General features: G+C 37.6%; 2 protein-coding genes across 2 annotated transcripts in view; one reads left to right on the forward strand and one right to left on the reverse strand.

Moving 5' to 3' along the window:
• ANO3 (anoctamin 3) overlaps window positions 1-25,046 on the forward strand; it is a 108,602-nt gene that overhangs the window by 45,123 nt on the left and 38,433 nt on the right. Inside the window, exon 10 of the mRNA XM_036259058.1 lies at window positions 335-395. Coding sequence (XP_036114951.1) covers window positions 335-395 — 61 coding nt within the window. The remainder of the gene's footprint in view (window positions 1-334; window positions 396-25,046) is intronic.
• MUC15 (mucin 15, cell surface associated) lies at window positions 440-12,099 on the reverse strand. Its single transcript, XM_036259059.1, has 4 exons — window positions 11,948-12,099; window positions 4,620-5,335; window positions 2,615-2,764; window positions 440-1,893 (listed from the first exon to the last, which is right to left on the reverse strand). The coding sequence occupies exons 2-4, from the start codon at window positions 5,296-5,298 to the stop codon at window positions 1,733-1,735; spliced, it is 990 nt and encodes a 329-aa protein (XP_036114952.1). The 5' UTR covers window positions 5,299-5,335; window positions 11,948-12,099; the 3' UTR covers window positions 440-1,732.

Consider the following 25,046-nt stretch of genomic DNA (forward strand, 5'->3'; position numbering starts at 1 on the left):
AAGCTGACTTCGTACGGTTCACACTATAGCTTGACTCTCTGTGCTCACAAATACCTCCTCCGGGTGCTAGAACCATTTCTAAGCAGAAATGAGGATGCAGTCCAAAAGAATAAAAGGGAAGAAAGCAGAAAAGGGGAAAAATACTGATCTCCCCATGAGAAAAATCACATGAAACAGTTGGAGGAACCATGAAATGAGTTCATATCTTAAATTTACCAACTATAAAATAATGTGATTCCATTGGAAAAAAATTATAAGACTAAAATGCAAACCACAGTCACTGGATTATTACTATCAACAGTGTGACTAATACTTTTGTTTGTTTTTCATTAAGGTGACATACTTGTTTGATAATGGAGGGACAGTCTTCTTTGCTATTTTTATGGCAATATGGGGTAAGTATATTTTTCCATTACTTACTTCTTAGCCCTCATTCTCTGAGGCTATTACTGTATTTCTTTATACACAGACACACACACACACACACACACACACACGTGCGCACACACAACATGTATCAATTCAACAAAGTCTCTTGCTTTGTTTGCCCTCTTCACACATTCACTGCTTCTTTGGGAATTTATCTCTTGATCTAATTCTCTAATCCCTACAGCTCAGACCTTCCTGTACTAATGAATATTTTTTCCTGCCAAAAGCAGATGGTAATTAATAACAAACTGAAACATGCTAAATTCCAAGTTAAGCTTCTTGTTATTTTCTCTCTTGAAACTGATGCTCAGATAATTTTGTTTGCTTAACATTTCCATTAATCTATTTTAACCTTATTTTTTATATATTTAGAGATGCAGAATCTATTCCATATGATTGACTATCATGTATTAATGCCTACTACACATATAAATTCTGTCCCTATCTAACATCTTAAAATTGTAAAAATTATGTACAGGTACATGCTTTGGCTGACTTTTTTCACTACTTTTCTCACTGAGTTTTTAAAGTACCCAATTAATTAATGCCTAAAGTAAATCAGACAGATTTACTTTTGGAATCCCCCATCCTTTGAAGAAAGGCAATTACTTTCTTGATTAGGGTAAGCTTTCCTCACAACCCTGTTGAATGCAAAGTTATTGTCAACTTAGCAGTTAAAGGGACTGACCATATAAGTGCTAATGCAGAAAAATAAAATGTACTAGAAGACAGGTCTTTCACTCCCATTCTCTAAATTTCTCAGAAACAGAAGTTCTGTCCCATATATTCTTTCCAGCTTTAAGTCAAAAAATTAAAGAACAAATATTTTTACTTCCAGCATTCCTTCAACCAGAATGTCAACCGTGATGCATGGTGTTAGGATTACAGGGGAGCAGTAACAGTCAATCCATTGATTTTTGTCAAAAAAAAAAAAAAAAGTAAAAATGTAGTTTTGGTTGTCTATTTTCATTGAAGGGATTTTAAATTAAATTATCAAGCAGGGCAATCAAGGTGAAATTGTTTAGTCTCATGTGATTCCACAAACATTTCTTTCTGAGGAAAAAACAGACCAAAATACAAATTGAGGTTACTCAATAGATACTTCAGCACAGCCAAAAATGTCAAGAAAGGAAACTTTGTGGATGATATATCCTGTCTTTATGTTTCTGCTACTAGGTTCAGGCTTTTACAGTTCTTCTTGGCACAAGCCACATGACAGTCATCTTGCTTCAGCTTTTGGAAGATGGGTTGGTGAAAAGGCCAGGATGTAGGTAAACACTTGCCAAACCTTTTCCCCCGTTTTTTATACTGAGGTACGAAGTGGAGGTATGTCATCCATAGGAATGCCATCACGTGCACTTTCTTGTCCTGCTGGCATGGATGAGTCATTCACAGTTGAGCTGTAATAACTAGCATTCCCAAAACTCACATCATAAGGTTCCGGTGCATTGTCTAATCGCAGAACTAAGAAAATAACCAAAAAAAAAAAGATGTTTTATAGTGACAGCCTGAAAGATGCATACATACTCAGGCATCTGCCAGACCATAGGAATTGTTCTAGATGAGTACGTACATCTTTCCCTTACATGGGCTTTTAAGACATTAGTTTTGAAATTTTAACTTAGTAGATCTTTTTCAAGCCACATTTCTTTCTACAACTAAGGTAACAATTTAACTTCCAAAATTCCCCTACTGATGGACCAAAACTAAAGGGACTGAGGGAGAGAACACAACAAAAGTGTAGTTATACTTTGTATAAAGAAGTATGGACAGATATTTCATTGATTGGATATGATTTCAGAGTCTTGTCAATAAGGTCAGAATTTTTACTTCTGGTGTAAAAAACACCTTTGAATAAGGGAAGAGCATTAATTTTAAAATCGGTATCATTTTTCTACCAAGTGTCTCCATATCTCTATGCTTGAGCCATTGAACATGGAGGCCAGAGAAAACTATTTGGAAAAGCTTGTGTTTCCTGATGATAGATCCAACTTATCATGCACTTGAAGTACTTTATTATTTTGGTTATGTTATTTGAGAAACAGAGACTAGATCAGAAAAAAATCTTTGGTCCATTTCTGTCATATGAATCTATGAACCCCTTCTAGATAATGTAGTGACTGTTAGCAATCCTCATTTAATTAAAACCATGGTGTGCTGGTGAAGTTCTGAAAGTTGTTTTTACCTGGTTCATTCCTATCATCATAAAGTCGCCGATGGGAAAATGAATTCATTTTCCTTTTTCCACATAACAAGTAGCCAACAAGACTAAGCAAGGAAGCACCCAGGATAGCACCTAAAATGGCCCCAAATACTACTCCTGTATTTCTGTTCTCTGGAGAGAAAAAAGAAAAAATAATTTACAAATAAGAAATAAAAATGATTGTTCAAAGTACAGATATATATATAGAGAGAGACTTTCAATGTACCACAGAGAATATTTAACAATGTTTTTAAAATATTAGATAATGGTGATTGTGTGTGTGTGTGTGTTTTATAAAGTACTGAGTATTTGGAATGTATTAGCAAAATATACTTGCTGATAAAACCAAACTTTAAATTTTGAATTACTTCTAAGTCCTAGTTTTAGAACTGTCTCATTACTCACAACACCAACAGGAGTGAAATGTCATTAGGACATCATTTCTATGTTGAATGCTATATTGTTTTTAATCAACTCTGAATCTCTGATGTACTTTCATGGTGAAATGAACTTTGAGCTTATTTCTATAATAATTCAGAAGTAAAAAGCTAATGGGAGTAAGTGGGTAATAGAAAATTAGTCCACAAAACTCCAAGTGAAAAGGTACTACAAGGAGAAAGCAGAATATCCTGGTAAAGATATTTTCAAGTAGAACAAATGACCAAAGCAATCAAAGCAAGATGTTGTCAATGCCTTGCACATAGGGAACAGATGTGTAGGTCTGAGCTTAGGAGGACCCAAAATTTTACTCTATCATCCCCTTCACCAAGTACCTTATTTGAAGACTATCATCAATAAACTACTTACTGCTCCATGAACTCAAATTAAGTGTATTTTATTTTTTTTAAATGTCTTGAGAAACTTACTAATTAGGTAGGTAAGGAGTCTTATAGAGTCTCTGATTCTATATGAAACCATATTTATTTTAAAAATTAACCTTCACACTGGCAAGTTAACAGAAAAGTATTACTAAACAAAAGTGAAACAAAATTAACTTTTTTTTTTTAATTAAAGAGCAATGGTTGGCAAAAGTACTCAGTGTTCTCAGTATGTATTTTGAGTTTAGAGAGATGAAAGAAATAGTATTTTGAATATATATGTTTCTGCTGAATATTAGAATATGTATGAATAAAATAGATGTGTTAAAATTAAAGCTAATATAAAAATATATGTAAATACAATACATTGGTTGCAGAGCTACAGTAAAGCCTAGATTTCATAATTTAAAACTTTTTCTGTACACTAGTAACAACTTTTAAATAGGAATTTATATATATGATTTGGTGTTCACATCATTAATCCTAAAAAAAAAAAATATAATGAATTTTCATTAAATATTAGAGGTCATTTTCATTTTATATTTAAAGATTGATGTAATTCATAAAAATAAAACATAAAACTGTCCCCATATTACAATTTCCTTGCGATACTCACAGTTAAATTCCATTTTTATGGTGTTCATTAGTTACTAAACTAAAAATTAATGAGGATTTCCTCTTGTTGAGTTTATTTACTTAAAAAAAAAAAAAATCAGTATTTTATTTCCCTGTGATTCCATGGTGGTTTCAGATCATTTATAAATTCATTTACTTCAATTTTCAAAACCCACATTCATATAGTTTTAAAGTTTAATTGAACAGTATTCCTAGCATCTGAAATTTCAAGTACTCTTTCCAAAATTCAGTGGAAATTGTTACCCAGTATCTCAAAACTGTATCACTACCTCAGTGTCTATTTCTTTTCAGCCTAACCTACTTCTCATTTTGTCCCACTGCCTCCTCATACAGTAATGACTGGTATATGCTGACTTAAGTTCTAAAGTCCCCTCACTATTTCCAGTGAATATCATGGTCACCCCTAAAAGTGAGAACCGCCTGAGCTCCTGCAGTCTCCTGTCTTCTAATGTGCCGCGTTCCTTAGATGTAATGTATATGACTGACTTGGAGATCATTTCACACCAAAGGAAAGTTAACTTGTTTATATTTACCTTCTTGGGGGTCTGATGTATTTGGAAAGATTTTTGAATTGTTGGTGAATTTTAAGGTGGGCTGTAGAGTCCTCTCTTGATAGGGGGTAAACCCCGCCCAGCTCTCACTGGTAGTGTTAAGCCATTCACCTGGTTCCATTGTCATGGGGTTCACAGTGATGGTTGGTGCCGAAGGGAGGATGCTAACTGTAATGGAACTGTTGTCAGTTTTCATGGTATCATTGTCCAAAGACCAAGTGAACGTTTCTGAAGATTCAGCAGATGTAGCATTGGGAAGTGCTGAGCTGGACAGAGAACTTTCACCTACAGATGAGTTCCAAGGCAATCCAGACACCACGCTGGGGACCGAGGGAGAGCTTTTGGAGGATGTGGGCGTGGGTCTTGGACTCCTGGAAAAGGCTGTGGTCAAATTATCCACAACATCTGTTGTTCCATAACTTTCATTTGATTCATCCCAAAGAGAGGAATTACTTGCATTGGGATTGGAAGTTTCTCTATTTTCTTCATTGAAGTTGAATTCTCCTTCTCTTTTTGAAGGAACATATTCTTTTGTCATATTTTTTAAGCCATCTGCAATGTTTGCTGTTGTGTTTACTTCCAGACTTTCTTCCCCATGGCTTACAAACAGTAGTAAACTAAACAAGGTTAAAATCAGCAGAATTTGGGCTGAGGTCAACATTGTAGCCTTTTTTGGTATTGGTGTTATTCAGGGGAATCTAAAAGAAAATAACAATCATTTGAATTATTAAAAGAAGATCTACATTTTTAAGTGGTAAGATCTAGAAACCTGATGCTGAGATGATAATACTATGCTCTTAATTCCAAAAGTTTGTTTTCTTTGAATTATTTACTAAGACTAGAATGACTGAGTTCTGTATCCAGGTAACATCTTTTTCTTTTCCTCACTGGAAATGCCATGCAGAAACTTTGCCAGGCCAGACACCACTCTTCCACTATTTCAAAGATTATTTAGCTTGGGAAAAGTTAAAAAAATACACCCCCAAACACAGACATTATAAGACTGCTAGGGAACAATTTTAAATATTCTCAGTATCGTGCACGTAGAGCTGGCTGATTTCTTCAACCTATTTAGGAAAACATTTTCTTTATAAGATGTAATTTGGAATATTATGAAAATGATGTTACTGAATATGCACTAAATGTACCACTTTATTTTTTTATTTTTTTTTTATCCTCACCCGAGGATATTTTTCCATTTTTTGTACAGATAGAATGGGAGGGAGAGAGAGAGAGAAAGGGAGAGAGAGTGAGAAGCATCGACGTGAAGGGACACATCGAGTGGCTGCCACCCGCACGACCAACCAGGGCCGGGGACAAACTGCAACCGAAGTACGTGCCCTTAGCGGGAACCGAACCCGGGTCTCTCCGGACTGCAGGCCGACGCTCTAACCGCTGAGCCAAACTGGCCAGGGCTAAATGTACCACTTTAAAGTGAGTCAGGCAGGGACCCCACTTGAAAAGATTTTATACCTAATTTCAGTTACTTGAATTTGAAATTAACATCTGTTTTTCAAAATATTTTTCGTGATGCCCTTCATTCTATTCATCTCAAAGTAGGGGAAGTCAGAAAGCCTTATAGATTTTGGGATATTCCTTAATTATATTTCTTGTTGTATCAGTGAAGAATCTGGTTGGGGGTATGTGTGAAATAAATTACCTAGCTGGAACGTGGCAGACTTGCAATTTGAAACCATGGTCCTCTAATCCAGGCACATCATTTTGCTTTTAGTGTGGAAGTGCATAGATAACAGGATAGGGGGAGAGGTTTTTGAAATTAGATTTATATTAAAATTCAAGCTTCTGTCACACATAATCTATGAAAAACCATCATGATAACAAGCAATTGCTTTATCATCATCATCATAATTATGCTGACTTCACATTGTTGTTCTGAAGACTAAATGAAATGATTTTCGTAGAAGTACTTTGAACAATATCTGGCCTAAAGTAAGCAGGTAATAGACGTTAACTTCCATTTCTTATTATTAACATATAATATTTCTGTATGTGTCTTGCACTTTACAAAGTGTATAATATCATCTCAATCATCACAATGATCCTATAAGACAAGAAAAAAATAGCTTGTATTATCCCCATTTTGTAGATGAAAAAACTGAGGTTCAGAGTGGCTAGTAACTGGAGCTAATAAATGGAAGAGGCAACACTGAAAGGCACGTCTACTAACTCCAACCTAATTATGTGCTAAAATTTAAAGTGTTTTGCATTGAAAATATTATCTTTAAAAAAAATACTTGACTATTTCTCCTCAAACAATGAAGTCTGAAAACTGATTTTATATTATTTGAATTGAACTTTAGAGTGTATTTTTCACTAAAAGCCTCCAGGACAACTGAAGATAAGAGAAAAGAGAGGTGCTGCTGCTACTATTATTATTATTATTATTATTATTCCTCACTCGAGGACATTTTTCCATTTTTTTTTTTGTTCAGATAGAGTGGGAGGGAGAGAGAGGAAGAGAGAGAGAGAGAGAAACATTGATGTGAAAGGGACACATCCGGTGGCTGCAACCCGCACGACCAACCAGGGCCAGGGACAAACTGCAACCGAGGTACGTGCCCTTAGTGGGAACCGAACCCGGGCCTCTCTGGACCGCAGGCCAATGCTCTAACCGCTGAGCCAAACTGGCCAGGGCACTGCTGCTATTATTTAGGTCCAATATTACCAGCTATTTTTGAAAAGCTCTTCCAGAAATCTTGACAAATATTTTCAACCATGGTGATTTTTCATTAGGGTTTGAGGAACTTCTAAGTACCCCTCTGATTATCTTTTGATTTTAATTGTCACCCTCCTTACTTAGTGATTTCTTACATAATGGTACAACTTAAATATATCTATAATACCTCCTGACATCCTGATATATCTTTTCCTTCAAAAGCTTTTAGCAAGCAGTCCATGATCATGGATTCCTAAGGTTTAAGGATATACTATACCCCAGGCCCTATATTCCTCACTTCAGGAAACCTCCTTAACGAGCAGTGCTGGCAGGCATATGAGAACATCCACAGGGGCATTATTTCGAAGTCTCCAACCTAAACATCCACCAGTAACAAACTGGTTAATAAATTGTGTAGATTCATGTGTGAAAATTAAGAAATGAAAGCTACAAACAAAAATAGGGGAAATGATCACAAATACAATGCAGAGCTTAAAATGTCAGCTGCACTGGTGATTCTATGTATATAAAATTCAGAAACAGGCAAAGAACTACAGTGTTTGAAGCCAAGCAAGTGGTCCCTTGTGGAGGGGAAGGAGACAGTCTGGACTGGGTGGGTATGGGCAGGGCTTCTCTGTGCTCAGGAGACCAGGTTTCTTGACCTGGTAGGGGTTACATAAGTGTCTGTATTTGTAATAATTCTGTTTATTTATATTGCATTTACTTTTTTGTCATAACAAAGAAAATTGATTTAAGTCCTAAAAATTGTTCACGTAACTGGAAAACATACTGTTTATTATAGCAGATGTTTTGCATGTTTTCTCCCTCAATTCTTACTAGAAGCAATCAAACAATGAGAAGGGGATTATTAATCCCTTTAATCATCCCTAGTTAACAAGTGATTTAACAGATGATTAAATAGGGCATAAAAATGTAAATAATGTGACCAAGGACACACAACTAGAGACACACACTAAAGAGAAAGGCTTAGATTTCAAACCTTGGCATTAAAATTAGTAATCACTCATCTACGTAAGAAAAGTTACAAAGGAATGTAGAATTTGGTACTCAGCTGCTTTTTGGAACTTTTTCCATCAACATTGTCTTGGTACAGCTTCTACAAATTTTATTATTTTAATCAGAGGAATTTATAATCCCATATTTTAAACACTGGAAAAATAGGGTCTTCCGGCTTAAGTACCTCTCAAACACATTAATATACTTTTATCCTAATTTAAGATTCTAACAATTGTCTCGATGGTTTGTAGATAGATACCTTTACCATGTGTTTTCAGATTAACATGAACAAAACACAAGTGATTTCCCAGGACCTGAATGAACTCACCATTTTATTAAACTGGTGCCTCACCCAGCACAGTTAAAATGCTATTCCATTTAGTTTTAAAATACCCACCTTTTCAGAAACACCCTTCTCCTGTGAACTGTGTCCGGTTCGCGGCACACATGATAGGCTTTTTCATGATCTATGGCCAGTGATCTGATTAGTTAATGAATTGTACTTGGCGCCTGCCTTATTATTATTATGCAGTTTGAATCACTTTTCCTCTACCTAAGCTTTCTGGTTATTTTCTCTTCCTAATGAAGTGGTCACCAGAAGAGGGGAACGTCTTTTAGCGGTTCTTCTCACTTTCTCACAATGTTACACGAGGAACCACGTCATTGAGCTTTCTTGTCCCCTTCCCGAAACGAGAATCCACATATCAAGAGTCAACAAAGTGAGTTTCGTTGTCCTGTTTCCCTTTGCCTGTAACATGGAACCACCAAGGGGATCTCTCTACCCTTTACCCCACTTTCGATTGCAACGTGAAAACCTAAGGTACCAGTACCCCAAATGAGCCCAGCATGCTTACAGTTTATCCCCAGGGAAAAGGAAGGGCAGAGAGGGATAAGGCGGAATGCTATGAATACTACTGTAGTTTATTCCTAAATGAATACCACCGTGGGTAAGGCTTTTGTGAATATTGATTTATTCCTGTTGCTGGGGCGTGGCGGCAGGGGACCACTTTGCTTCTGTCCCCTGGCTTCTAAGAGAACCCTTTACACCTCTTCCTCAGGTCCCTTCGTCTTAAAGGGATAGAAACACCCAGGAATAGAAACTGTCAGCTATTCGGAATGACAGCCCTGGACTTGTGCTGGAGAACAGACTAAGCAACTTTAGTTAAGTCCAGTCCATTCGGAATTGAATGAAGCACGTTGTAAGCAGCAAAGGCTAATGGAGGTGCTACAGAGGCTCCAGGGGGCGAAACAAAAGTGTATTCGTTCTTTTTGCATTTTCCCCTCAGCTGTCTCTGTCTGGAGTTCAAATACTTAAATGTGGCGTGTACTTGCTGTGTAAAACTAAGTTATGCTGGATGATGGATGGCATGCTTCCGTGTACTGAAGCGCATCTGTCAACCAGGTGCAGTGTAGAGGGAGACATAAGTTGGGGTGAAAGAAACGTGAAGTTGTAATGGGAGAGAAATTCAGCACGACCAACTCGACAGCATCATCTCCCCTTCTGTTCTTTGCCCCTTCTTGTCCGTAGGTGGAAACCCTCAAGAGGAATTTTGAGGGTGTAACATAGGAACAAAGCTGAGATCAAACCCAGTAAAGCTGATTGCAAACCCAAAAAAAGCTCTAAGATTAGAACTATCAATTATAAAGTAAACAGGAAAAAAGATGATGTCCATCCACCTTGTGATATCTTAAACACAGATTCTAAACTTTCCTATATATATTGAAATGTTTGTATTGTTGCTAGTATTTAACAACGTGTAAAATATAAGAGAGTGTGGGTTTCACTGCTTTTTAAATAGTTCCTTTACACAGAGAAAATGAACACTATTTTCTCCCTTTCTTTGGTGTTGGCTCTAAAAAGTGGTTTCATGTTACTACTTTTGTATGGAGGGCTGCGAGAGGTGGTGAGAGAGAGAGGAAGACAGAGACTGTGGCCATTATGGGAAGCAAATCCACTCTCTCTGCACGTGATTTTGCTTCTCCTGAAATGCATAAAGCCATTATTCTGCCCCGCTGCCCTGAGTCATACCCAATTTATACCAAGCTTTGAAAATAAGGAAGTTTCCTGCTGTGTCAGGTAATCAACCCATGCAGGGGAAGAGAAATGCCAGTCATTCTAAATTCAATCAAAACCAGAAATTTTAAATAAAAACATTAGTTCAGGTACACCTAGGGGATCATATGAAAACATGTTTCTGTAGTGAAATACATGAAGAGTATATACTATGCTACTTCCCTCTCAGTTGCTTTTGATCACTTCTTGTTATAGCTTTCAGGCTACAAAGAAAGACAGATGGGTTTTGTTTGCCTTTGTCATGGGAAACTCAGTCTGACATGTAGCCAGTGTCCCAGGCAGACCTTGAGTGTTACTATGAGTGGCTTTTCCAATCTTGCGCAGTATTTTGCTTTGCCTAAATGAAAGAGCTACAGTAAAGGAGGACATAAGGAATTATGCCTCTATAAATGCCTTTTTTATGAGGGTTTTGAAAGGGTGAGAAGACTTAACCATAAAGCAAGACTGTGCCTGAGAACCATGGGCATATCATTTTACTGTCATTTGCTTCAAAAAGAAAGACAAGAAAGAAAAGATAACCATGATTTTTCTTTTAAAAAAAAAAAACAACCAAAAACATGTTATAAACGTTTGTGAACATCATCTAGTTAAAAGACTGAGGTATGTATAAATCCAGGAAAAATATATAGAACTTCATACTCCCTGCTAACTTGGGTTTTCTCAGACATAGACATCAGGACTGAAATAGTTAGGTAGGAGAGAGCCATGCCTAAAGAGAAAGAATCACTGTTTCTCCAAAAGACATATTCTGGACCCATATGCCCGAGCATGGGCTTTTCAGCCTTCTGTCAAGTTTCACTGTCTGTAAAAACAGCCTCCATGAATCAAAGAGAGAGTGAGTGAATGGTAAAGAAACATCCTCACGTAGGAGCCGTACATAGCCACAAACTGGAAATAATTTTAAGGAACTGTATTTATATCTCTGTTCATGGGATGTCTTTTGTAGCACTGACTTAGCCTTTAGTGTCCCAGCGAGTGGTGGACATGTGCACATACCATGCTAAGTAATATTATATCCACAATATTTTGCCAATTTTTTAAAGAAAGTCTTTGAGAACATAATTCATTGTATTGGAAGATTGTTTTTTAGAAACTATCATAGTCTAATGCTGGAGCAACAACCTTGAAGCCCAAATGCATAATTTAAATCTAAATATTCTATTTATATTCATGCTTCAATCTCCACTTTAAATGTTTTAAAACTTTTACTAAGATATGACCTCAAAACTGTCCTAGTCGCGGATGTTTTAAGTTAGGTTTTTATTTTAGCTCCTCAGCTGGTTTCATCATCTAGCAAATTTGGCAGTAATTCTTAAAGTTAACTAACTTAATGCAAATGCTCATTTGGAAGGTAATTACTTAATGAAATAACTACCTGTCTTTACAAGGGTCTTTGTAGCTAACTTCCCAGATTGTTCTGACAAAAGTTGAGCCCACTTTGATTCTCTTTGGAAAATCAGCAAAAGAAAGAGGGGCAGACAGAGGGACACAGGGGTGGGGGAGAAGGGATCCTACATAACCCAGCACCCAGCACACACTTACCTTCAGCTCTAGGAGGTGTTTACAAACAGGAACTGAAATATCACAGCTGTCCTGGCTAAAATGAGTCTGCCGGGCATTAGAGAAAGCAGAGGGGTTAAGTGTGACCACGTCCCACTAAGCAAGAGGGTGCCAGAGAAACAAAATTAGGTGGAGCTGGCTGTATCTTGCTTGTGTAATACAGCACCCAAGAACCTGACTGACCTGCTTCTCAGCTGTCAGCATGAAGATACCACCTCATTCAGGCCTTTAAAAAAAATAAGTCCAACCCTCCAGCTTTCATAGGTTGGTTGTTTTGACTTCAGGGCAGGCTAGTGTCTTAAGCGGTGGCAAAACAAGGGGCATTTATTTCGTGCTGTAAGTGAAAAAAGGACAAAGACATTGGTAACATCCCTGGTGTGTCAGGAATTTCTGACACATGCTAGGTTTGCGCTTTACAGGTGAGGAAACCAAAATGAGTCATGCCCTGCACCTGTCGCTGTGTGCTGGCCACAGGCTGCTCTCTTGACTCAGAAACAGCTCTTTCTTTCCCATAGGAAGATGTTCTGTTTGTGTACTTAAAACCTGAATGGAGAAAATGTAGTGGGGCGGGTAGTGAGGGGCCCTGTCTGCGGTGCACTGAAATCAGCTTTATAGAGAAGTTACACATAACACACAGTGAATCAATGTGCATTGGGATCCTTGAGAAAGCCGTAAGCTGTAAGTTAGCAATAATCACCAGGACTGAGATGGACTTTGTTGCTGACTTTCAGAAGTTTGAGGAGCAACTGGGCCCTGTCTCAAAATGTCCAAATGATCCTGAGTAATCCTGGGAGTTTTCTCGATTACGAAGTTTCCACCCCGGGTTCTCTTTGCTTTTACTCTCAGTTTAGAAGCCGGAGAGTTTCAGGAGTGCCCAGGTAATGCTGGAGTGAAATAGTAGAGTTGAATAACAACCTGGCATAGTTCCTTCACTTCCTTTCACGGCTTATGAAAGGGAGAAGAGTGAAACTGCACTTTCTGGGATATTCTGCACATCCATATTTGGGGACTGGCGCCGAGGTCTGTTCAGTGCAGTAAGCCTGAGGTGCAGGCTTGGTTTCTGTTGTGTGAGGAGATAGGTTTCCAGTTGCTGAGAGAGAAAGTGAAACTTTAGCTAAGGTTCAGGAGCTTCTAGTTGAATGCAAAGAATCTGCCCAGTTCATTGGCTCCAGGAAAGAACAAGGTAATTCTATAGTTTTCAATTTTCTGAAGCCCAAAGGCCCCTTTAGCGTTTGATTATAAATTAAGCCAACCCCTAAAAAAATGTTCACCCAAAGGATATTCAAGCTGTAGCTGCACTGGTATGAAGAAAAGCAAGTTCAATTTCATCAAGCAAGCTGGTAATTAACCAATGGCTTAATATAATTCAGTTGGTTATTTTCACATTAGTCAGTTACTATGAAAAAAATCCAACTGAAAAATATTTTATATCTGTACTTCGAGAACTGAACATGACTTGGCAGGATTGAGTGTACCACACCCTTACATCCTAGATACATGTATGAATATCATTACCGTTTTCTGACTTGACCTAATATTGATTATGGGCCTATACTAAGCATGGACATTACGAGGCACTTTTGCTACAAATCTCTACTTTCACTGCTATAAGAGCCAAAGCTCATTTTCCATGACCCCCTGGCCTCTTACCCCTTTTCATCATTGCCCTCCTGACAATCGTAACCAATTGATTAGAACTGACCCCATTTACTCCCCCCGTCATGAGCATTCTGGAAGTAAGCTATAAATGAAAACTAGGAGTAATTTAATGTTGCCTTAGTTATTACTTTGTTCACTTAGTTGTGATCAGAAACATTTGTGAAATCACCTGAGTTGGAGTTAAAAAGTAGTTTCTTGGCAAACAGGTTTCACTGAGATACATTTCCAGGTGTATGGCATGTTCTAGGAAAAGCCAATCCTGTGTCGGATCTCATTTCGCCAGAGTAACTCAACAATAAGTCAAGCCAGCTGAGATGATACATTGTACAATGTTTACTTTTTTTTTTTTTTTGTCCTTACTGTGGTGCCTTTCATCTGGCACCAATTGCTTTACACCCATTAATTAAATCTCACAATACATATTGGAAGAAGAAACACCTTCTCTTTGTCTGAAATGGTGGAACTACTCATAGGTGGATTTTCCAGAACATGAAATCACATATTGTCACCAATGGATTTGAAAACAGAAGCAGAGTAGCTTGGGACTATGTCTCAAAATCAAAGCATTGTTCTAGATTTAAGATGGTATTTTTTACAACTCATATAGCATTGCATGCCTGATGCTACTAACATCACACATCGGGAATTTGTTCCTATAGATCAAATTTATTAATAGCAGGTTATGAGTTTGAAACAGAATATAAACTGAATTCATATTTTTTCTCAATATAAAAGCACGGACACTTTAAGCAACAAATAAATATTTGATCAATAATAAAATAAATAACATGATGGTTACATTGGGCATAGTTCAGTAACATTCAGTATCGATACAGTGGACATTGATGACTGGAAAATTTCTTTAAGGATAATAATAGTTTCACTATTCTGCTACAATAGAAATAGAAGCGTCATTCTCACAGTTTTTTGGTGTGTTTTTTTAACATACAAGCTTATTTTTTTTCCTATTAAGTTACATGGTGTTATAATATGGTCATCTTCACTTAATTATAACTTGATGGAAAAGTTTAAAAACTCCATTTTGGTGCTAAGGGCTTTTGAGAACTATGCCCTTTGTTAAGTAGATGTTGTGACATAGTATATACATGTATACATATGTGCATTATGCAGATGGGGAGCTAAGGAAACTTGTACAGCTGATAAATCATATACACACTTTGCTTCAGCCATGGTTCAAGGACGTGAATAACAAATTATAACAAAACCTGTTGCATTCTTATCAACACATTTATGTCAGTGTGTTTTCTCAGCAAATGTCTTCTTGAGGTAACTGGTGTGAGTACAGTTAACGAGCACAGTGGTTCAGTCCTGGGGGAGCCAAGTGTGAGTGAGAAGGACAGCAAGGTGTGTGTGCAGAATATGGGTATGGTGTCATCTTGCCAAGATGGAGAGTTCCGGGCTTCCTCTGGGCTCCTGCACAGCCTAGTTCTGAAGTGAAGGCTCTTATTCCTAGCACCCAAAACAATTTTTCAACCCTGCAAGTAGCAGCCTGTTAGGAAATAATATCACCCTGCTGAGCAAGTACAAGGTATTCTGTTGTGTGGGAACACAACACGACTGCTTCATTCCGTGTGATGGAGCATACTGTTGTACGTTTCCTTATTTTAGAACCCTAACTTAATTATAGAGTCTAACCTCTTTAAATTATGGCTGCCCATTTTATCAATTATGTAATCAACTTTATATGGATGTAAGTGAAGATACAATCAGGCATATCTATAATAATATGGCAAAACTAGAAAACTAGCAGATTGATAATATTATAACTTATTTTTCCACCTTTAGGAAAAAAAAATCCAAGTGGTTTATTAACGCTTTCTAAAAGTATATATCCAGTCAGATAATTGGAAAATCCTAGGGCTTTTAATTTGTTTCTTTCAGTTAGAAAAGTTATAATAGCTAAAGGACCACCTCGGCAGCCTCGCCAAGTGCTCTCAGCACTGAGCCGGGACCTGGGGAGGCCCAGTGGGGGACAGTGAAGTGCCTGCCCTCGGTCTCTACACAGCAAAGGAGAGTCTGGATTCCTTCCTTGGCTCTGAAGCTGGGACAGAAGAAGAATAAAACTTTTTCATGACTTGAAGAGTATTTCGAAATCAAGTTCACAGGCAGCAAATAACAATGACAAGTGGCTTTCACATCCGTTTAAAAGACTGTATGTACTATAAACACTTTGTAGAGAATAATGAAAACATGTTGTTTTTAACAAAGTTGGCAGTTCCTAGAAGCTTTTAGCTACAGAAAAAAAAAAATTGGTCTGAATCAGGAGAGAATCTTTAAAATGAATACCTGGGGTTGTTGTAAATCTCCTCTTTTGAATAGTTACTTTGAACCAATAACCTGCCTTAGGAGTCAGAGTGACCTGGGGTAGAGTCAGGTTCATTTGGGGACAAATTCATTATTTCTGAACTTTATATCACTGCCAGTAAAATAGCAATAAAATTATTTCTGTAATACAAAGCTGTTGTGAGGTTAAGAAGTAAACATGTAAAACATTTAGCAGGATGGCTAGTACATATGTGTTTGAGTCATCATAGCTGTTCATGGGAAGAGATTCCCAATTTTAGAAGCTCTCTTTAAGAAACAAATATAGCCCTGGCTGGTTTGGCTCAGCGGTTAGAGCGTCGGCCTGTGGTCCAGAGAGACCCAGGTTCGGTTCCCGCTAAGGGCACGTACCTCAGTTGCAGTTTGTCCCCGGCCCTGGTTGGGTCGTGTGGATGGCAGCCACTCGATGTGTCCCTTTCACGTCGATGTTTCTCTCTCTCTCTCCCCATCCTCTCTCCCCCACCCACTCTATCTGAACAAAAAATGGAAAAATTGTCCTCGGGTGAGGATAAAAAAAAAAAGAAATGAATGTAAAATTATGAGTACAAAAGGAGGTACAAAAGTAAATAAACCAACTGGGAAAAATGACAAATTTGCCAATTTTAAAAAGCTCCAAATATGTAAATTCAAAATCCGGAAAAGTAGCAATGTTTTAATTAATTAACTTCCTGACACATCTCTGTAATGTTTTTGTCCTACAGTTTTATCTGCATATTTATTACCTCTGCATATGATGTCCAAAAATAATTTTCATACAAAGTATAGAAAAGCCCTGGCCGGTTTGGCTCAGTGGTTAGAGTGTCGGCCTGCAGTCCGGAGAGACCCAGGTTCGGTTCCCGCCAGGGGCACGTGCCTTGGTTGCAGTTTGTCCCCGGCCCTGGTTGGGTCGTGTGGGTGGCAGCCACTCAATGTGTCGCTTTCACGTCGATGTTTCTCTCTCTCTCTCTCCCTCTCACTCTATCTGAACAAAATATCAAAAAATGTCCTCGGGTGAAGATAAAAAAAAAAAAAGAAAAGAAAAGAAAGTATAGAAAAGTAATTTCGTGTTTCCTCTTCTTCTAGCACAGTTAATTGAAAGTTATTTTTTATTATTTATAGTTTTGAAAAGTTTATGTCAGCTTCTTAATATGTGATTGGTAATGTCACTGCATTTTTCATATTGTTGTAAATTTGAGAACATTTCTAACATGTTTCGATATGAATTGAGATTTGAAATAATTTTTCATAGAGGAGTTTCTGGCTCCATACATTTCAGATCTTATTTCTCTCCCATGATCAGTGCTGAATACCATGGAATGTGTGCACCTCACCGTGCAGCCCTGTCCTGGCCCCTGAATGAATCAGCATATGAACTGGAGGAAGTTTCCTCTGAATCCATCCCTATATTAGGATAGTTTCCAATAATTGGACAACATGTAGGAGTGCTTGCAAACCACTTAAATCTATCTTACGAAATTCAAACTAAATGTGTCCCTGACTCAACATTTCATTAGTCAATGTTAAAAACATTCAGGGCCACTCAACCACCCAGTATTTGGGGACGCCAAAGATTCTGGGTTTGTCTACAGGGAGCTTTTAGACACAACAAAATTATAAACATAAGCAATTTGATTATTTTTTGACTAATTCAGTGTTTGCCTAAAGTGTGGCCAGGAAGCATTATGTTGGCCTCTGCATGTCTGTCTCTACAAAATGTAGATATAGTGATCTAATCAAAGAAAAATATTTTTTCAGACAATGAGGTTATAAGCATGCATAAAAATTTTAGTACCAGTTTACTGCAAAGTAAAAGTTCTCTAAAAGACCAGTGCAAAGATTTTTGTCTTGGTAGAGATGTTTATAAGAAAAGAGACTAATTAGTAACCATTTTTAGAGAAAAAAAAAGGGGGGAGGGATGTGTGGTCAGTACTCGAGTCCTGATGGATGGACCACTGGTGGTAGATGAGCAGCTAACCTTCCAGAAGTTCTCAGACCTAGTAGAATTTTCCTTAAATGTTTTGTCTATAATGCTAATTCTTCACAGGAGTATGTTGTAAATTATACAACTCAAAAAGGTCTGTCCCAAGCCATGTTCGGAATCATTTTTTTTTCCTTTGACATGGAAAATGTTCTGGATTTGAATTTTATCCAAGTGACTTCTTCAGGTAACATAACCTCCAAGAGCTTCAAAATGCTTATCTACTGAATGAGATTAGTAACTTTATTTCACCTGGGTTGTTGCAGAAATTATGTTAGTTAATTTAAAAATAACTAACACAAAGTCTGGAACTTGGTAAGTGTTAAATAAATGCTAGTTCTCTTCTTTCTCTTTAGAAATATTATGCAACTCATTTTTTGGTATACTTTTTATAAGAAGAGACAAACATTGTGCTCTCAAAAAAATGTTTTCAATTGAGTTATTTAGAAGCAGCTTTATAGTCAAATACCGAAGAAGGAAAAAGGACAATGTAAGTCCTTTGCTAGGTATGGGCAAAAGATGTAAATTACTAGTGTAAAAACTGATTATGACTGAATTTATATAAAAGTGAAACAGTTGAAATATAAATAACTGACAGCAGCTCTGTTTCCCTGCAGGAAAATATACAATATCATAATGCAGCAAAAAGCAAGAAGTTTGTCTACAGAAGTTCTTCTATTATAATAACTAGCAGAATGTTGAAAAAATGCTTATTATAATTGATTTTACTCGTAAAATTCATTAAGTGTAGACTACTAACAAATTGTACCTTATTTTATTCATGCAACACCCCTATGAAGACAGTTTTGCTATTGTTGTTGGCAAGCTGTGTATGCGGAGGCTTATCATTGCTTAGTTGTTTGTCCAGGGTCACACAAAAGAGCACAGGATGCTTTCAAACCCAGAACATTGCCATTCGAAGCCATGCTCTTTGCCCACACCATAACCCTTTCCTACATGTGATTTTGAGGATGTTTGTAACTTATCAAGATAAATTGTACTGTGTTTATTACAAAAGAGGTTAGTCATTTCTTTTATGGTGGCTGGCATTCACCTGTGATGCCAGGTATCCAGCTCCAGAGGAATGCCTTTAAACTGAGAAGGCAAGTGCTTAACAGTGTTTAGGGCTGAGCGGGTGGATGCAGACCTTAGTTTGGAGCTCTTTCCTGGGGCCATCGTTGTTCCAGGGGTTACCTGGACAGATACCTGGTCCTGGTGAAGGTTTTCTGAGGATGACAGGCCAGCCTGTTAGGGGGATGAGGCTTTCCAAAGACTTAGTTACCAATTTTGTTTCGTTTTTGTCATAAATTAATAGCCAGTATGGCCATACCTCTACATGTCAGTAACATAACTGTCCTAAATACACTGCTCAAGAACGATACCTTGGATGAAATTACCAAAAATTTAATAGCAGCTTATTATTAGTGGTGAGATTGTAGGTGACTTTTATTTTCTTTACAGTTTTAATCAATTCACTTAATATTTATTTATTTATTTATTTTTACTTTTATTTTTTATTTTTATTTTTTTCTTATTGATTTTAGAGAGAAAGGAAGGGAGAGGGAGAGGGAGAGAGGGAGAGAGAGAGAGAGAGAGACAGAGAGACAGAGAGAGAGAGAGAGAGGGAAACATTGATGAGAGAGAACATTTATTGGCTGCCTCCTTCATGCCCCCCATTGAGAATCAGGTGCACAACCTGGGCATGTGCCCTGACCAGGAATTGAACTGGTGACCTCTTGGTAAATGGGTCAATGCTCAGCCACTGAGTCACACCGGCCAGGTGTGCATATATTTATTGAAAGCCAAGTGTAAGGCAGGCACTCCCAGACACCTACATTTCCCAAGTGAATCAGACAAGGTGCTGTTCCAGTTATTTTTGCTGGTGTTACATTTATAATCAGAAAACGTTCCACAGAATTGATAAATTCTATCAAATAGTTAAAAGATAAGATGAGGAAAATTAATTCTGTGCTTAAAAATGATTACATTATATTTCATTAAAAAATTACATGGCAAAACCTGAGTTTTTATTTGTGTGGACTCCTCCAATTTTTTAACAATTCAATTGAAAAGATTCATTTACATTTGAAAAAATGCTACTGAAATGTCTATTTAATATACAAATCCCAATAGCATATTGAGTGTCTTGTTACCAGACTGAAGGGGTCCCTTTGCCTGTGGGCATCAAAGCCCACAAAGACTCAAATAGGAGTTTACAGCGAAGAAAGTAAGGGTTTATTTTCAGGAAGTAGCCACGCCTGGAGACAGGTGAGCTAATACCTGGCTTCCACTGGATGGTTATATAGGGATAAAATCATTAACCACAGTGACTAAAGGAGTTGGGGTTGGGGTCAGGTTTGTGGTCTCTACTGACTGGTCAATGCTAGTGTAGGGAGTAGTTGATCAATGCATCTATCTGGTCTTGATGTCAGCCATGGGGTAGCTTCATCTAGTCTGGCCAATTTTCTGAGCCTGGAGCTGAAACACAACTGAGGCCTAGATGTTATGTGAAGTTTGACCGGAACTGGATACTCTGTCACTGGGGTAAACAGAACTGAGGCTTTGTTCTAAAGAGTATTTGATGTTTATCAGACTCTCATTGTCCTGAGAGCCTAATGATTAAGGGAGTGGACAAGCAAGGGAGAAGGAGGCAGGTGAGTGAGGATGCTGGATGGAAAGAAAGGAGAAAAGGGTGTATTAAAGAAGTGAAGTTTCTTCATGGTTGCAAGTGGAAGAGTTAGCTTTAGAGAGATTTCTTTTTGTTTCTCCTCACCTAAGGATATTTTTCCATTGATTTTTTTTTTTTTTAGATAGAGTGGAAGGGAGGGAGGGGAGGGGGGAGAGAGAGAGAGAGAGAGAGAGAGAGAGAGAGAGAGAGGTCGATGTGAGAGAGAAACATCAATTTGTTGTTTCCTGCACAACCCCGTCCGGGGCCAGAAATTGAACCTGCAGTCCAGGTACATGCCCTTGACTGGAATCAAACCCTTGACCATTTGGTCCACAGGCCAGCACTCTTAACTGCTAAGCCAAACTAGCCAGGACACAGAGAGAGATTCTTTACATAAAAGTTGAGTCTCCTCTATTGGTGAGAGTTCTCATTGTTTTAATATAACATAATGCTGTTTGTGTGTAGCTTGTTATTTCTAAATGAATTTTATTAGAGAGGAAAAATGTCAAATCTGACTGGGAATTGGTGAATATTTTCAGTGCTTAAGGTTCAGATGATGGCCATACCATGTTCTTAGAACCTAGTTACTTGTTTCTTATCTGTTATCGGAGAGAAAGAAGGAGGGGGAAGAAATTGGAAGTGAAGTTAGAGAGAGATCCGATATCCTTAGACAAAGAGCAAATTTAACAAGACATGAGGACTTAATTACATAGTGAGTTCTAGGTGTGGCTGTGTCAAGTACAGTTCAGCTCAAATATTCAATATCTGCCGCCTCACAAATATTTATAGGCTTTTTATATTGACTAGCTTATTCTTTCATGTACAGAACTCCTTTATTTTTATATCTGTAAGGTGTTAACCAAAAGAACCCCAGTAACATGGAAATGGAAAATGTTCCAGTTTCATAGCCTTTCTGCTCACTGTAGAACCTGTTCAGTGGGATTTCTATTTTTGGCTCTTGTATGGCGATGTTGCAGTACCACGTGGGGAAAGCACAATATGCTTGAGGATGTTGCCGATAATGAATCTGGGAAATGAAGGCGAGTCTTCAGTAGTACCTGGGTGTCATCCAAGTTGGCAGTCTCAGAGCTGTTGCTTGGAAAGCTGTTGTTTCAGCTGGGTCTTGTTTTAGGAAGACTTTAAATCTTTATCTCTTCTGATGAAAACAATACTTGGAATTCCTTTTTGTTCTCCACACTGAAACGTGCTTAATTAAGTTCTTTGTGTGTCGAATTGACTTCTTTCCCCTGCATCCCCACCCCCATCACACACACACACCCCACCACCACCACCACCACTAAAGTATGGGGAAGTCCTTTGCAGATTTTTAAATTAATATTTATCTTTCCAAGTAAAATGGCACTTTATCAATATATAAAACGGAATTTTAAAAAATGGGGCTTCTCTAGTGAGGGCCCCTTCGTATATCTCCAATGAAATTCCATGGAGCAAAATTTGTAAAGCTCTGGAATTAATGGAAAGAACACTTGGCCAGGAGTTAAAGACCATCACTGGATTCCATTCAGTCAGTCAGTTCAATTTAACAGACATTTATTGAGCATTTTTACTTGCCAATCATTTAGAAGGCTAAGGGTAGAAACTTACCTTCCAGTGTAAGGAAACGCAGGTACCGGAACAAGTGTAATAAAGTGTTGCCAATGCTTCGACAGATTTCTGGACAAGGTCAGTGATATATGTCAGCCACTCTGGGCCTTGTTTTCTGTAGATTTAAAATAACAACTTGGAACAAACTACATATGGAATCTAACCTCCGTTTCATGCATGATCATATGAATCTGTTACTCTGTGCCATGGACTTTAGATCACAAAGAAAAGCCACTGGAAAGGGACATGAGGAAATGGAAGTACAAAGACTGGATGCAGCATGTGCAACTTTGAATTTTTTTTTTTAATTGGGAAAAGTTTGTCATTATAGTCAGAAAGGCAGGAATAAAAAGATAAATACAATGTATGGTTGCTAAGAAACAGAATAATACAGTATCATCTTCAGCTTTTCCATAATACTCCTACCTCCATGACTCATGTGTAATCTGGCTTTCCCCTGATAACAAAATTCCCTTCTCCATTAAAGGCCTCTTATCTTCCAACTCCACCCTCATCCCAGTTTCATGGGACCAAAGGAAGAATTGATAAGGTTTCACATAGAATGGTAAGAAGAACATAGGCAGTGGGTAATTCACAGACGATGTATTCTTTGTACAAAGTTTTCCATAATCCACTTCCCACAGAAAATTAGTATTAACACTTTGGTATATATTCTTTTGGGCATTATGTATCTATCACTATATTTAATCTAGCTACATTTTATTTATATATATATGTATATATATACACACACACATATACATATACATACACAAACACATATATAACATCTATGTCTGCATATTATGTATGCATTTCTATTACTTATCCACATCTATATCTGTATTGAAACTTCATTCTTTGTAAGTGAAATGGCTTTCACTTTATACACTTTATTTTTAAAGCATTTTTATTTTAATATTAAGTAATTTTAATATGCTTCCTTTCTTCTTCACCGTCCCACAGTCTCTGTCACCATGTTCATTCTGAACCAGTGTCCTTGGCCCTGCCGTATCATATATTCCTCCTTTGGATCCCATGCTCTTTAATTTCTACTGCTCTCTCTACATTTCATATCTACTTATCTCCAGGGTACTTCTTTCTTGAATACTTTCACAGCTTGCTCTCAAATTCCCATTCCCACCTGTTAGCATCTCCAATCTCAACCCTATCCAGTGACATCCAGGGAGGCACTATGGTATGGTAGAAAGAGTATGCATTTTTTAGTTTAAATTATTTATGTTCCAATCAGCTCCGTGACTTTAGCATGTCCCTCAACCTCTCACAATCCCTAATTTTTAATCGTAAAAATTAAGAATAATGTCCATTTTATTGCACATTTTGTATAAACTTGGTACATGTTGTTGCCATTTATATTTTTTCTTGTTTTTTTATCCTCACCCAAGGACATTTTTCCATTTTTTGTTCAGAGTGGGAGGGAGAGAGAGGAAGAGAGAGAGAGAGAGAAACACTGACGTGAAAGGGACACATCAAGTGACTGCCTCCCGCACCCAACCAGGGCCGGGGACAAATTGCAACCAAGGTACATGCCCTTAGCGGGAACCGAACCCGAGTCTCTCTGGACCACAGGCCATCGCTCTAACCACTGAGCAAAACCGGTCAGGGCGCCATTTATATTTTTGTTAACTGTTGAAAATGACTCTGATGGAGATTAGAAGTAATGTATCTAAAATGATTGTTAACAATGTTTTATAAATAGTTGGAATTCAAAACAAAACAACAGCCATTATTTCTGACAACATGACTTTAAGAAATTCTAGTGTTAATGTTCTACTGCCTCAGTGACCATGCCTGATCTCAATTCCACCTCTTTCACAAGCAAAATTGGTTTTCCTCTAGGAGGTGGTGATCAACATTGACAGCACATGGGAAGTCTTTGGGAGTCTTTAAAAATATACTGATATTGGGTTTTGTTCTGAGATTTTGATTTAATTGCTCTGAGGTATAGCATTAACACTAGGATATTTTTAAAGATCTAAGATGTGAAACCAAATCTTAGATGGAATGCTTCACCTTTCCATCTCTTCTGCCATCCCCACATTCTCAGCCCTGCTAAAGCCTATCTGGGTCTCTGTCATTAATGCTCCTGTATTCTTTCAATCTGCTTTGCTTCAGAGACTACCTTGTCCAGCCAGGATCCCAGAGTTAGCTATGCATACAAAACTTGTTACCACCAATTATAATACAATGACTATGTTTGCTTGCCACTTTCACAGTTTGTAGATGCTTCTTTTTAAAGTGTCACTGACTTATGGAGTCCTTGACAGATTCCCATTTCTTCTTGAAATGTCCAAACCCATTAGTCAGTCCTCAACTCGTTACCAGGTCAACGCCTTTTCTCATTCTCTTCTAACAAGAATGGGGTTAAATTCATAATACTCTTTTGGGAGAATAAAATAACTGAATTGAAGCCATAAAACTTTTAGCCCTCCATCTCACATTTAGAATCTATAACTTATTTTTTAGAATCTACTCTTTAATCCAGGCAGCAAAGTGTGAGCCAGTGAGACAAATCTTGCTGATGACTAAGGGCAGCTTAGTGTTTTATTTCATTATGTGTTAAAGGAAGTTGAGTATATTTAGATGGACCAAGAACTTTCTAGTTTAGAATAGGCTCCATCTTTTTTCAGTGTATTTATAGTAGACCACACATATTTACCTACCAATGAGAATAAAAAAGGACTTTAAATTCGTGTTATTTCCAGTTAGATTTTGTAAGCTTTCAAGGCATAAGGGCTAATCAGTTAATCTGGTTTATTCTGAGTATGGTTAGCTCTGATGGATATCCAACAGTGAGTTAAATTGACACTGTTGGATAATTGTTGGCT

The sequence above is a fragment of the Molossus molossus genome, unplaced genomic scaffold, assembly GCF_014108415.1.
Source record: "Molossus molossus isolate mMolMol1 unplaced genomic scaffold, mMolMol1.p scaffold_m16_p_13, whole genome shotgun sequence".
Lineage (NCBI taxonomy): Eukaryota > Metazoa > Chordata > Mammalia > Chiroptera > Molossidae > Molossus > Molossus molossus.